The sequence below is a fragment of the Bos indicus x Bos taurus genome, chromosome 6, assembly GCF_003369695.1.
Source record: "Bos indicus x Bos taurus breed Angus x Brahman F1 hybrid chromosome 6, Bos_hybrid_MaternalHap_v2.0, whole genome shotgun sequence".
Lineage (NCBI taxonomy): Eukaryota > Metazoa > Chordata > Mammalia > Artiodactyla > Bovidae > Bos > Bos indicus x Bos taurus.
The window spans coordinates 71,161,660-71,177,100 of NC_040081.1; the positions used below are offsets into that span (position 1 = coordinate 71,161,660).

General features: G+C 40.6%; 1 protein-coding gene across 2 annotated transcripts in view; it reads right to left on the reverse strand.

Annotated features, from left to right (window-relative positions):
• Positions 1–14,900, reverse strand: part of NMU (neuromedin U) — a 33,499-nt gene extending 18,599 nt beyond the window's left edge. For both annotated transcript variants that reach the window (XM_027544537.1, XM_027544536.1), the window contains exons 1-2: positions 14,695–14,900; positions 5,961–6,019 (exon numbers count right to left, since the gene is read on the reverse strand). In XM_027544537.1, coding sequence (XP_027400338.1) covers positions 5,961–6,019; positions 14,695–14,803 — 168 coding nt within the window. In that variant the 5' untranslated portion in view covers positions 14,804–14,900. The remainder of the gene's footprint in view (positions 1–5,960; positions 6,020–14,694) is intronic.
• Positions 14,901–15,441: the final 541 nt, after the last annotated feature.

Consider the following 15,441-nt stretch of genomic DNA (forward strand, 5'->3'; position numbering starts at 1 on the left):
TCACAAAACTTGTATTGGGAAAATTGTTTTATTCTATTTGTCCCTTGTGGCCAGTCACCTGCTCCCTCTTCTGAAGATTTCTTCAGAATCTCTCTCTCTCTCTCTCTCTCTCTCTCTCTCTCTCTCACACACACACACACACACACACACACACACACACACGGTAAACTTCTTGAGGTCAGGGGCTATTTAACATGCTCAAATAAGTGATCAATAAATATTCTTTAATTAAATTGTATTGAAAAAGAAGTCAATTGAGAGAGGAAAACCAAAAGAGTTTTTAAGCTTAAAAGCTTTGAATTGTGACCAATGCTTAGTGTAAGTGAAAGTGAAAGTGAAAGTGAAGTCACTTAATGAAGTCACTCAGTCATGTCCGACTCTTAGCGACCCCATGGACTGCAGCCTACCAGGCTCCTCCGTCCATGGGATATCCAGGCAAGAGTACTGGAGTGGGGTGCCATTGCCTTCTCCAAATGCTTAGTGTATCATCCCCAAATGCGATTAAGTTTGCCTTAGTAGGGTAGGAGGAAGTAGTCCCTCCCCCAAATAGTGATGTTTAGGTATTTGAATATGTTATTTGCTCAAGAGAGAGCTGTCCACCCCTAGCCCAGGCAGCCCATCTGTGTGAAGTAGTCAAATCCAAAGACCCTTGAAACTGAGGGTTCACTAAGGAGGAAGTAGTCCCTCCCCCAAATAGTGATGTTTAGGTATCTGAATATGTTATTTGCTCAAGAGAGAGCTGTCCACCCCCAGCCCAGGCAGCCCATCTGTGTGAAGTAGTCAAGTCCAAAGACCCTTGAAACTCAGGGTTCACTAATCAGTGCATCAATATTGCTTGAATAAAAACATCAGAATAAGAAAAAACTCCAGTTAATCAAATTAGTAGATAATTGCAAAGCTTTTCGGTCTTTGTACTCCTTTCTTTACAAGGCAGAGCTGTACTGCCTGCTGTCTTTCTCTTTGGGTAAACACTTGTTCATTTTACTCAGTTTATGGCCCTGATGGTTTTAAGTACCACTAATTGCTTCTGAGAATTCTGTGGAGTCCATTGATTAATCCCTTTGAAAATGGTTAGGTCTGTGTATTTGGTTTGAAAAGTATGTGTTTCTAGTGTCTGAATAGCTTTGGAATTTTGAAAACCTCTGATAGAAAGCTTAACTATATGTTCTAAACACTTTTTAAAAATATTTTTTATAAAAGAATTTATAGTGGTTTTACAACTCCATTTGATTTTGCCCCCAGCATTATCATCTAAAAGTTTTTTTCAAAGATTTTTCACAGAAATATAATTTCAAGCTAAAATACATGTTTTTATATTCTACATTAATATCTATTATCTAATTTGTCACCTTATTAATATATTTCTAGCATGTATTATTGGGGATTCCCTGGTGGCTCAGTGGTAAAGAATCTGCCTGCCAATGCAGGAGACTTGGATTCCATTCCTGGGTAGGGAAGATCCCCTGGAGAAGGAAATGGCAACCCACTCTAGTATTCCTGCCTAGGAAATCCCAGGGACAGAGGAGCCTGGTGGGCTATAGTCTGTGGGATCACAAAAGAGTCGGACACAACTTAGCAACTAAACAACAACAAGTATACATCATGATATACCAAGGCAGAAACTTTTGAAAGAGATTTTATGAGTTTCTATGCTATTTAAGACTCTTTAGTGCTCGGTCCTTACCATCAATCTTTTCCATCATGTATTTTGTTAGAGGTGGCTTAGGTATAAAAGGTGTTCTCACTTTATAGCTTGCCATCACCACTGGACATGCTTTATTTATTTATTCTTCTATCCCCTGCCTACTCTCATTCCATCCTCCCAAAAGCCACTCTTCTAATGTATTTGATGTGTATCCTTCGTTTGTGCATGTTCTTATAAAATCTGTACTGTTGTTTGGTGTGTGTGTATAATATTCTCTTACTTTTTTTTCCCTAATACTGTAAGATCACTCTCTGTTCCTGGATACCTCTAGTGTGTTGCTCCTAACTACCACAGAGTCCTTTATAATGTTCCTCCAACTCATGTTGCCTACCTACTTCCCCGTGATGGATAGCCTGTCCCCTCCACGCCGCCCCCCCCGCCCATTACCTCCTTGTATCTGTCCCCATATACGGTTCTGTAGGAGAATATATTTGGGCTGCATACCCAGGAGAGGGATATTCTAGAGCATGGGGATATCTGGGTGGCTTTTCAGATGGCTGTTTTCAGTGCTGGAGGCATTTGGTTCCAGGCACTTCTGGTCTGTCCTGAGCACAGGTCAAAGAGGCAGAGTCACAGGTGATCGCAGTTAGAATAGTAAGTCTTGAGTGTGCTTGAATGGTGAATGACAAAGGACAATGACAGCATACTGACAATGTCAGCTAAACTCTCCAAGCTTTAGTCTCAGTTCCACCAGTTCGTTTGTCTGTTCTTACACTCTCATTATGCCTTTTTTATTAGTACAGTTTTACATAATATTTTTTGATATCTGGTAGGGAAAGTTCCTTAGCTACTGGCAGACCTTTATTTTTCTGTATCAATTGTAGGTTAAATTTATAAACTTTCCAAGCAAAAGTTAAGTGGAATTCTGATTGGGGTTACATTGATTTTATGGAATTTACATCAACTATTTGGGGAGAATCAATATTTTTCTTACATTAAATTAATTTTTCCATCCAACAGCAAAGAGTGCCTCTCCAAATATTTGCATTATCTTCTAATTTCTTTATTAAAATTTGATTTTTTCATATAAGCTATTGTGTATTTTTGGTTAATTCCTAAATACTTACAGTTTTTGTTGCCATTGTGAATGATGTAGTATTTTCATATTACTTTTTCTTAGTGAAAAGAAATGTTAGTGATTCTTGTATATTGGTATTATATCCAAAACTCTGCTGAATTCTCATCCTAGCTCTAATAGTTTCAATGAGAAATTCGTTTATGTAATTCATCACAATTATAGATTAAAGGAGAAAAGGCACGTCAACTTAAAAAAAACGCACAAAGTGAAAGCTGCAAGTTTTATTTGGGGCAGTATGAGGACTGTAGCCTGGGAGACAGCACCCCAGTTAGCTCTGAGAAACAGCTCCAAAGAGGTACTGGGAAAGGACAATTTATATGTGATTTTGGTAAAAGGAGAGTACATGCAATCGAGTGCATAGTTTTTTGAGGAGAGTTTCTGCTGGTCTTTTGAAGCTTCTGCTAGTCATGAGAAACAATTGTCATCATGAAGGGTTTTAGTGCTTTTCTAGAGAAGAGGAGATATAAAAATTCAGATCATAAAACCAGTTCCTGAGAATATCTAACTATCTGAAGACTTGTCCTGCGAGTTTCCCGAAGCACAGAGTGCCTCATTTCTGCTCTCCACCCTGAACTTTTTCAGGAAGTGTTTAAGGTCAACAGCTGCAGCTGCACACGATTTAATCCTTGTAGAGGTAGATGGCAAGCACCCACAGCAAGTGCCAATTGGTGGTTGACAGGCATGTTGCTTATCTCAGTGTTGCTGCTGCTGCTGCTAAGTCACTTCAGTCGTGTCCGACTCTGTATGACCCCATAGACAGCAGCCCACCAGGCTCCCCCATCCCTGGGATTCTCCAGGCAAGAACACTGGAGTGGGCTGCCATTTCCTTCAATGCATGAAAGTGAAAAGTGAAAGTGAAGTCACTCAGTCGTGTCCAACCCTCAGCGACCCCATGGACTGCAGCCCACCAGGCTCCTCCGTCCATGGGATTTTCCAGGCAAGAGTCCTGGAGTGGGGTGCCATTGCCTTCTCCGTATCTCAGTGTTGGTTCAGGTAAAATATTTGATTAAGTTGACATTTTATTTAGGATTAACAAAACTCTTAAGAAAGGAGAAGAGAAATTCCTTAAGTAGGTGAACATTATATAATAGAATTCTAGAGGAAACTTATACTTTACGGAGACCCTTTAGCTGCATTTACTGTATGTAAGCATAGTACTGGAGGACTCTGGCCATCGATTGGAAGAGGGCTTTCCTGGTGGTTCAGATGGTAAAGAGTTTGCCTGCAATGCAGGTGACCTGGGTTTGATTGCTGGGTCGGGAAGATCCCCTGGAGAAGGAAATGGCAACCCACTCCAGTATTCTTGCCTGGAGAATTCCATGGACAGAGGAGCTTGGTGGGCTACAGTCCATAGGGTCACAGAGTCAGACACAACTGATCGACTAACACTTTCACTTTACAAGGAAAGAAGAAATTGTTTCTTCAGTACTTAATGTATTAATGTTGCATCTTTTGGGCATAAGGTATTGTTTCTAGGAATTTATCCATTTCATCTATGTTTTCAAAATTATCACCATATAGCTGTCCATAATACTTAGGGGGAGGGGTAAGAGCTTATTGAGACACAATTTACACTTCATACAACTCATCCATTTAAAGTGTACAGTTCAATACACTGTTTTTAGTGTTATTTATAGAGTTGTACAAATTTCACCAGTCAATTGCCTATAATACTTATTTAAAATATTTATAAAATCTCTATTTTTGTTGATGATCTACTCTTTTTCAGTCTTTGTCCTTTTTTATCTTTATCTTTCCCTCTGCCTTTTTAAAATCAGCACTGCAAGTGCTTATTAACATTCTGAAACAATAAATATATGCTTTTGTTAGTATTGTCATTCTCCTTCTCTCTCTCTTAAAAATCTATTTCTGCCCTTATTTTTATTATTTACTTCATTCCTGTTTATTTGAATTTTCCCTGTTGTTCTTTCCCCTCATTTTTTAGCTGAATGCTAAGCATATTTGTTTTTAAATTTTCTTGTCATGAAAAATATATATGAAGTTAAAGTTTCTTTCTAGCTACTGTTTTAGCTGTAGCATACAAACTTTGACCTATAGTGTTTCTATATCATTCTTCTCAACATAGAGCTATTTACCAATGCCATATATTTTCCAAGCAAATGGGATATTTAAGTTATACCTTTGTTAATAGTTCCTAACTTTATTGCATTATAATTGGAAAACATTTTAAATGGATCCTTTCTAACTTATGGAAACTTTCTTGTCTTCTAAGATACAGTCTACATTTTTAAATGCCCCAATTATATTCAAAAAGAATGTGTATACTATTTAGTACATGTTTTTAAAAATATTCCTAATAGCTCAAATTTATGAATTGTATTGTTAGGTCTTTGACATATCTACTTGTGTGCTATTTGCTTTAACTATCAGTTTTGAGAGAGGTATATTAAAATTTCCAACTACAAATGTTCATTTATCTATTTTTCCCTGAATTTCTATCAATTCTTAAATAAGTTTGGAGATTCTTCTGTTAATACGGGCTTCCCTGATAGCTCAGTTGGTAAAGAATCTATCTGCAATGCAGGATACCCTGGTTCGATCCTGGGTTGGGACGATCCCCTGGAGAAGGAAAAGGCTACCCATTCCAGTATTTTGACCTGGAGAATTCCATGAACTGTATGGTCCATGGGATCACTTTCACTTTCACTTCTGTTAATACATATTAATGATGGTTGTATCTTTTCGCTCTGTTGCTCTTTTATCAACATAAATTTATCTGTTAAAATGGTTCATGTACTTGAATTCTATTTCATCAGATGTTAAGACTGCCACTCCAATTTTTGTGCAGTTCATATTTACTTGGTGTGTCATTTTCCATTCTCAACCACTTTTTGTTTTCTACTTCAAGTGTGACTTTTACCTAGGCCATATTGCTTAATCTGTTTTTAACATCTGGTCTGATAATCTCTTTTAAGTGGTGTATTTTAGCACATTCATATTTATTCTCATTATTCTATTATTAGGATTTATTTCTGCCATCTTCACCATTTACAGTATTTTTGGTTTCTTTTCATCTTTATTTCTTTCATTTAATAAAAAAAATTATGAATTCAGAATGTTGCTAAAATCACAAAGCTCAATTACATTATTTCACTTTACGATGATAATTTTTAAAAGGGTAAATTTTCACTAATTTGTGTAATGATAATTCTTTACCTGTTTCCACAACTGTAATTCTTGTTCAGGCTGTAATCCTTGAGGCAATACTGGAGCACCTAAAAATAAAGTTATATTCACAAGTTAATGTTACAATATTTCTCCTAAAACTAAACATTATATATAATTCATTTTGGGATGATATTTCTCATTTTTCACTGTATATCATTTTTCTCCTAGTTCAATTAGGTATCTCCGGATTTGACTTAGTATAAGGATTCCCTGGTGGTTCAGTTGGTAAAGATCCCCCTGCAATACAGGAGACTGGGGTTCAATCCCTGAGTGGGGAAGATCCTCTGGAGAAGGAAATAGTAATCCACTCCAGTATTCTTGCTTGGGAAATCCCATGGACAGAAGAGCCTGGAGGGCTACAGCCCATGGGGTCCCAAAAGAGTTGGACATGACTTAGCAACTAAACCACTAGCAACCAAGGAGACATAATTATTAAACAAACTTTAATAACATTACAAAGATATTACTCTCAAGAGTGAAAGACTTATATGTCCACACAAAAACTTGTACATGAACATGCATAGTAGCATTATTCATAATAGCCCCGAAGTATAAACACTCCAAATATCCATTACCTAATGAATTAACAAAATGTAGTACATCCATACAATGGAAAATTGTGGTCCATAAAAAGGAATGAACTATTGACATATGCTGTAACAGTATTGAATCTCAAACAGATTGTGCTAAATCAAATAAGCAAATGCAAAAGATTATATTCATACATATAAATGTGTGAATCCATTAATATGGAACATCCAGAGAAGGCAAATCTATAGTGCTAGATTACTGGCTGCTTAGGGCTGAGGATAGGAATGGGGACTGACTGCAAATGGACATAACAGATCTTTGGGGGGTGATGGAAAATTGTATTGTTGTGATAGCTGCACACTCTTTCTTTTCTTTCTCTCTCTCTTCTTTTTGGTAGAGATGAATCAATACTTCGTTTGTTAAGGAGAAGTAAAATTACTAAAAGTTTTGTAAAACAGAGCATAAAAAAGTAAGAAATCCATTCTACTTATTCAGAATGCTTGAAGAGTCACTTATGCCACTATGTATGATAATGCAGGAAGAAAAATTTATTACAGACACATACTTTTTTTTAGTTTGGGTTTAGTGTTGGCCCTTGTTTGACCTAAATAGTATAAAGAATGATGTTCAACCAATTGAAATATCATTTTTCAAGTAAGACAATGCCTCCAGGGTATTCCTAATGTGATCATGAAAGAGAACTCAGATGATGAAGTATCACATAAAATCCATGTAAATGCATGAATACAATGTTAAACACAACTTTACGTTTATTTGTATGTAAATCACTAGTACTTGCTATAACTAGTGGGGCTTCCCTGGTAGCTCAGATGTTAAAGAATCTGCCCGCAGTGCAGAAGATCAGGGTTCAATCCCTGGGTTGGGAACATCCCTTGGAAAAGGGAATGGCTACCATCTCCAGTAGTCTTGCCTGGAGAATTCCATGGACAGAGGAGCCTGGTGGGCCATAGTCCATGGGGTCGCAAAGAGTCGGACACAATTGAGTGACTAACACTTTATTATAACTGAAGTTTGTACCTTTTGACCACCTTCATGAAAACTTATTTATTCCATAAATCACAAATTAATTTAAAAGACAAAAACTCTCAAAATGTATGAAACATATTTAATAAAAGGTGATGGCAGATATCCTTATAGGATAGAACTCCTTCAAATCAATAGAAAAAAAGGAAACATGAATAGGCAAATGGCTGCCCAACTATTTAAGTCCACTTAAAAATCACTGAGTTACATAATTAAAACAGATAAATTTTATGGTACATAAACTGTATCTCAGTAAAGATCTTTAAAAAAAAAGAATTACTTGTTAAGGCCTTAATTATTGTTGAAATAAAATGTTAACTAGCTTATAGCCTCTAAAGTAATATTTTCTTCACAGGTTTAATTTTCTAATTCATGCTATATAAATTATAAATTTTAAATGTAATTATTGTTTATTATATATATTTATTCTTACTAAAATTAAGAAAATACCCTTTTGTGAAAATGAAAGTATTAGTCTCTCAGTCATGCCTGACTCTGCAACTCCATGGACTGTAACCCACCAGGCTCCTCTGTCCATGGAATTCTCCAGGCAAGAATTCTGGAGTGCGTTGTCATTCCCTTCTCCAGGGGATCCTCCCGATCCAGGGGCAGAACCTGGGTCTCATGCATTGCAGGTGGATTCTTTACCATTTGAGCCACCAGGGAATCCACAGGCACTATGCTGAGCATTAAAACCTGTCATGTCCTTAAACCTTTAAACCAACCTTTTAAGGTAGCTATTCTCCTTATTCCCATTTTAAGATGAGGAAACTGAAGGAAGGAAAGATTAAATAATTTGTCTCAGGTCACCAAAATACATACGTAGCAGAAGCAGATTTCAAATCAGGTCTCCGTGCAGGCTCAGTCATGTCTGACTTTTCGTGACCTGATGGACTGTAGCCCGCCAAGGTCCTCTGCACATGGGATTTCTCAGGCAAGAATACTGGAGTGAGTTGTCATTTCCTCCTCTAGAGGATCTTTCCAACCCAGGGATCCAACCTGGGTCTCCTCTGGCTCCTGCACTGGCAGGCAGATTCTTTACTACTTGAGCCACCTGGGAAGCCCTCAAACCAGGTATGACTGATTCCAAATCCTAACAGATTTTTCCCCCTAATTCTACCACTTTTCAGTCAAGTCTTGCTTTGAGTTCACTCAAATTTATACTGTTATTGAAGCTAAGTTCTAATAAAAGTAACAGTATTTAACTACATTTTCTGTACCCAGCATTAGAAGTAACTTACATGGATCATGTAGTCCATAGTCAAGAGTTCATTTATTTGAATCCCCTTTCATGGGACAGCTATTCTAGTACACAAACAATCTTACACACTTCTCAATTATATATTTCTTATCCTAGCCCAAAGGTATATCTCAAAGACATTATTGTCTGGTGACTGTTACTCTAAGTTGATTCTGTTTTCAGAAACGGATAAAGCTGTGCTTCTCAAATTTTTATACAAAACATCTGGTGATCTGACTAAATGAGATTCTGATCCAGTGATTTGGGTACAGGTCCAAGAGTCTGCATTTCTAGCAAGCTTCCTGGTGATAAACTGATGCGGCTAGTCCATGGATAACAGTGAACAGCCAGAGGCAGTGAGCACTGCATTGCAGAAAGAAACAGAGGATGCCTCTTATTTGACAGAACTAGGCAGCTCAAAGAAATGTTTCAGGTCTAAGGTTTTTAACAAGTCTGAATAATTCCAAAAGAGGGATATAAATATTCTCATGAAAGAAATCTAACAGGCCATCGGACTATTCCTTACAGCTCGAATGCATTACTCACCTATTGTTACTAGGCGTACACAGCTTTGAAAAACAGGAAGGTAAAAGTAAGGGGGATAAAGGCAGAGAGCAGTATTTGATTGAAGAGAACCAGAGTCAAGTATGATGCAAGGAAATACACAAGGAATTTCACTTGTTGGATGCAATCTTCACCTGCCTGTGCTTTTGATTTCTCCACTCATCATACCAGGGTTAATCTCTTTTTGACAGGGCATTTCTGTTTAAAGAAGACAATTTCATATTCTTTCTTTGCTTGACTATCCTCCACCCTCCAGTAAAAGTGGAAGCACCCCCTCCCTACAGCCTTACCAAGACCTTCGAGACTTTGTCTCCTTCCATGTCCCCAAGCTGGCCCAGGCCACACCAAAACTGCCACCGTCTAACTTAGTCCCAAGTATTTATATAATAAAAAAGGGATACTTTGTGGCTCTTACACAAAACACATAAACACAGTCTCAGGGTAGAAAGGTTAGAGAAACCAGAATTTTTAAATGTTTACCTATAATTTGTAGAAAAGCATTAATATCCTATGACTGAATCCAAACATAAGAGGAAAAAATGTCCCCTTTGTCTATTTGTTAACTAAAGTTGTGCTTTTCCTCTCAACATACCCAGGATGTGGGCTTTACACTAGCAAACTAGTGCTAGAGACCTTCCCAAATACTGTCAGGACAGTGCCACTCTCTTCTATATTCTAAAAACGGCAATGGATTTTTTTTTTCTTTTAATTTTTATTAAAAGTAGGGCTTTTATTAAGAGTAGAGCTTCCCAGGTGGCACAGTGGTAAAGAATCTGCCTGCCAATGTTGAGTTTGATCCCTGGGTCCAAAAGATCCCCTGGAGTAGGAAATGGCAATCCACTCCAGTTTTCCTGCCTGGAAAACTCCATAGACAGGAGCCTGGTGGGCTACAGTCCATGGGGTCCGTGGGGTCCATGGGGTCCATGGGGTCACCAAGAGTTGGACACAACTAAGTGCACAGGCACACACACAGCTGATTTACACTGTTGTGTTAACAACTGCACTATTTTTGATCAGTTTCAAGATATTTATACTTAACACTATCTCATAAAGGGAAATCTTTAGTTTTGTACTGAACAATGTAACTAATGCAAATAATATGGATCAACAGCTTGTGCATCTGTAAATACACCATGTGTAAGAGAAAGAAAAGCAGATCCTGCTATTCTAAAAGTAGTGTGCATTTTCTTTTCTCATTGCTAGTACTTAGCTAGTGTAGGATTTGGAAGTCATAAATCATTACTGCTGACTGAATTTCAAGAACTATTTCATGAGTAGGAAAACACACTTCTTAATTCAGTCTTGGGCACTTCATCACTTCTTGTCAGAGGCCGTGTCAAAAGATAGTTTGTTGCAGAACAAATAATTTCACAATTTGTATGGAAATACAAAAAACCTCGAATAGCCAAAGCTATCTTGAGAAAGAAGAATGGAACTGGAGGAATCAACCTGCCTGACTTCAGGCTCTACTACAAAGCCACAGTCACCAAGACAGTATGGTACTGGCACAAAGACAGAAATATAGGTCAATGGAACAAAATAGAAAGCCCAGAGATAAATCCACGCACATATGGACACCTTATCTTTGACAAAGGAGGCAAGAATATACAATGGATTAAAGACAATCTCTTTAACAAGTGGTGCTGGGAAAACTGGTCAACCACTTGTAAAAGAATGAAACTAGAGCACTTTCTAACACCATACACAAAAATAAACTCAAAATGGATTAAAGATCTCAACGTAAGACCAGAAACTATAAAACTCCTAGAGGAGAACATAGGCAAAACACTCTCCGACATACATCACAGCAGGATCCTCTATGACCCACCTCCCAGAATATTGGAAATAAAAGCAAAAATAAACAAATGGGACCTAATTAAACTTAAAAGCTTCTGTACAACAAAGGAAACTATAAGCAAGGTGAAAAGACAGCCTTCAGAATGGGAGAAAATAATAGCAAATGAAGCAACTGACAAACAACTAATCTCAAAAATATACAAGCAACTCCTACAGCTCAATTCCAGAAAAATAAATGACCCAATCAAAAAATGGGCCAAAGAACTAAATAGACATTTCTCCAAAGAAGACATACAGATGGCTAACAAACACATGAAAAGATGCTCAACATCACTCATTATCAGAGAAATGCAAATCAAAACCACTATGAGGTACCATTTCACGCCAGTCAGAATGGCTGCGATCCAAAAGTCTACAAGCAATAAATGCTGGAGAGGGTGTGGAGAAAAGGGAACCCTCTTACACTATTGGTGGGAATGCAAACTAGTACAGCCACTATGGAGAACAGTGTGGAGATTCCTTAAAAAACTGGAAATAGAACTGCCTTATGATCCAGCAATCCCACTGCTGGGCATACACACTGAGGAAACCAGAAGGGAAAGAGACACATGTACCCCAATGTTCATCGCAGCACTGTTTATAATAGCCAGGACATGGAAGCAACCTAGATGTCCATCAGCAGATGAATGGATAAGAAAGCAGTGGTACATATACACAATGGAGTATTACTCAGCCATTAAAAAGAATACATTTGAATCAGTTCTAATGAGGTGGATGAAACTGGAGCCTATTATACAGAATGAAGTAAGCCAGAAAGAAAAACACCAATACAGTATACTAACGCATATACATGGAATTTAGAAAGATGGTAACAATAACCCTGTATACGAGACAGCAAAAGAGACACTGATGTATAGAACAGTCTTTTGGACTCTGTGGGAGAGGGAGAGGGTGAGATGATTTGGGAGAATGGTATTGAAATATGTATAATATCATATATGAGACGAGTCGCCAGTCCAGGTTCGATGCATGATACTGGATGCTTGGGGCTGGTGCACTGGGATGACCCAGAGGGATGGTATGGGGAGGGAGGAGGGAGGAGGGTTCAGGATGGGGAACACGTGTATGCCTGTGGCGGATTCATTTCTATACATGGCAGAACCAATAAATATTGTAAAGTTTAAAAATAAAATAAAAATTAAAAAAAATGATAGTTTGTTGCAGATATCCAAAGGTACCTCTCTTTTAGGAAATTTCTGTCTTCATTTTAATGTTCTTTGAACGGTAAACTATTTCCAGCCACCAACTCTGTGGCTGGCCCTTTACCTTTTTATTGCCATTTGCATCTCTGCTAACTCATTTTTGCCGAGGATGCTACACTATTGACATGATTCTCCCCCCTCTGGCTTTGTGGCATTTGCTTTGTTGTTTTTTGATACATCCACTTGCACCTTGCATAATGATTAACCTTCGTGGATTATCTCCCAGCTTGGCTTATGTATGTCAAGCTTCCCCTCCAGTGCTATTGTCAGGGCTCAGGAATATAGCAGATCACCATGGCAGATCAGACGAGGGTAAATTCACCCTCTTCCCTTCTCATCACATTTTTAGAGAGATAAAATTAATATTTTAGTATTAACAGCAGGTCTGAAGGGGAAAGAAGACCCAAAAGGGTAGTCTAGGGGGATTTCTGTGTAGGGAAGGAGGTATCTCATCCCTTAACTTAAGAAACAGTGGGGATATTTACGAGATGATTGGTCAACCAGCAGATACCCTCTTGTGGAAATAACACCCAAGACTTGCTGTTTTTAGAAAATGGCTGCTGCTTCCTATAGTTTCTGCCCAATCACCAGGAGCCTGAAAATTCCCCTGTATCCCTGTGCTAAAAGAAGTTCTCTCTCACTGATGCAAAATTCACTGCAAGCATATAGTACTTAACATGCATGGAAAGTATATTTGCTTCACAGAGAAAAAAATTAAACTATGATTATCTGCTTTCTGAATAAGGTAGATAAAAGTGACCATCCTAATTTTACCAATAACAAATTTAAAACGGAAAAAGATTAACATGACTTTGCAAAAGGCATGCTGTATCACTGCTGAATATGCGATGGAGAAGGTTTAGGTCTCCTAGCTTCTACTGCTTACATTTCACAACCAAATTACCCTGCTTTTCAAGCCGACAAGTCCCCACCTCTCTGAATCTCAAATGCCCCAAGGAAAGGGGAAAAACAATGAGAGGACAGCAATAAAAATAGCTCCATTAGGAAAAGAATGATGTGTCAGCTCCCCCATCTCTAATAGGGGGCTGGGCTACAGGTTAGGGAAGGTTCCCACACTACTGGCTTCAAGTCCTAACATTACCGACAATGATGAAACAGCCCTCCCTTACACCACTGAGAGGAGAGTAGAGGGAAACTAAGGGGACCCGCTGCGGATCTAGAAAATTCAAGATCTTAGTAGGGCTATCGCTGGCCCAGGAGGGCCCTGGCTCAAAGCTGGCAGATGAGGGATGGTCCCCTCAGGCTACTTGGAAAGGTAACCTTAAGGGAGCAGGGAAGTGATCTTTTCCACTGGAACTGGTTATATCCACTCTATCCCAAGTCCGAAGCTTTGGACACCCCTTCCAGACCTTGCTTTTGCTTTCCCCCCGTTTTATCTCTAAGCCACGGCTTCGCTGGTGGTTCAGATGGTGAAGAATTCTGCCTGCCAATGCAGGAGACCCAGGTTCAATCCCTGGGTCGGGAAGATCCCCTGGAGGAGAAAGTGGCAACCCACTCCAGTATTCTTGCCTAGAGAATCCCAAGGACAGAGGAGCCTGGCGGGCTACGGTCCGTGGGGTCTCAAAGAGTCGGACACGACCGAGCAACTAACACTTTCACTTCCTCTAAGCGAGGCACAGAAGTCCTTGTTACTATCAAATCGTAGCTGCCTTCAGTGGCTTTAGCTGCAGCAGTGACGGAAAGGCGGGCTTGCACACTTGCTTCTCCAACTCTGTATTCCTGATCCGGTGCGGAATGACCTATGAGGCACAGAGCCCACGCTCTCCCTTTCCATACTGCTAGAAAGGGGCCTGTTACTGCTCGGGGTTACCTGAACAGTAACTCACCACCGGAGCTCACTCACCAAGAAAACAGCACTTTCCAAGTTGACCTCGCATTAGCAGGGGAAGTATCACACCCACTCTAGTTTTGCTTTATTGTCAACCCTCCAGTAATTGTAATCAAAGGAAAAGCATTTTAATTTTCACTATTTTAACTCCCGTTACCCATAAATCCTGCGGGCTGGACATCCCGAGTCTGAGGGGGCTGCCCGGCTTGGGAGTTTCCCCCAGGCTCAGGTCCAGGCTCGAGCCGGGCCACAGACACGTGCGCCCTGGCTGCCCTGGGGTGGCGACACGAGCGCCGCGGCGCGAGGGGGTGGCAAATCCCACCGGCCAAGAGTAAAGACGAGAAAAGGAGATAAGAGATCGAGGAATGGAGCGGGGAGAAGAGGCACTGGACTGGACGCGGCGCGGGTGTCCCAGGGGGCGCGGGGTCCTCTTACCTCCGCAGGCGTCCGCGCAGCAGGACAGCAGTAGCAGCAGCAGGAGCGGGGACCCAGCGGCCACATGTCCCGCGGGCGGCTCGGGGCGACGGCTCGCGGCTCGCAGCATCCCGGGACCCTGCGCTGCACCTGCCGCGCACTCCGAGCAGTGCTCCAGTCGAGCTTCTGCGTCCCCGGCTCGCTGTTCTCCCGGCTCCGCGTCCAGACCGACCGCCCCACGCGCTGCCAACTTTTAAATCTCGCGGACACGTGAGCCGAGGCGGCTAGGTCCCCGCGCGCGCGTCACCTCCCGCCCCCGGCCTTCTCGCGTCACTCCCAACCCGCCCCACCCCGCACCCCATGCACGAGTTTCTGACTCAAGGTACCACGCATCTTTCACCCTCCTCGCCCTAGGGTCTCTGGAATGGAGGATCATGGAATTAAAACGAAGCATGTCCGTTCCTTTCTTTGGAAGCACTGAAGGGGAGCCGGAGGGGAATGCAAACCAGGCGGCCAGAAGAGGCTGGTATCCCGGCTTTTAAACTTGATGGTGGTGATGCTCTGCCAGAGACGACCCCTCTGCACCCTCCCCGGAAAGCCTTCTCTGCCCCACCCGACTGTGCGGCACCTCTTGTCCAGAGCTCCAGAAGCCACCTCGGTGCAAGCACCTCTGTTCTGTTGCCCTGTTCATCCCCAGCTCCTGGTACACGCCCAGGGAATCTTAGAGCAGTACTGGCTCATGGTGGATAGTTAGTCGCCCGACTCTTT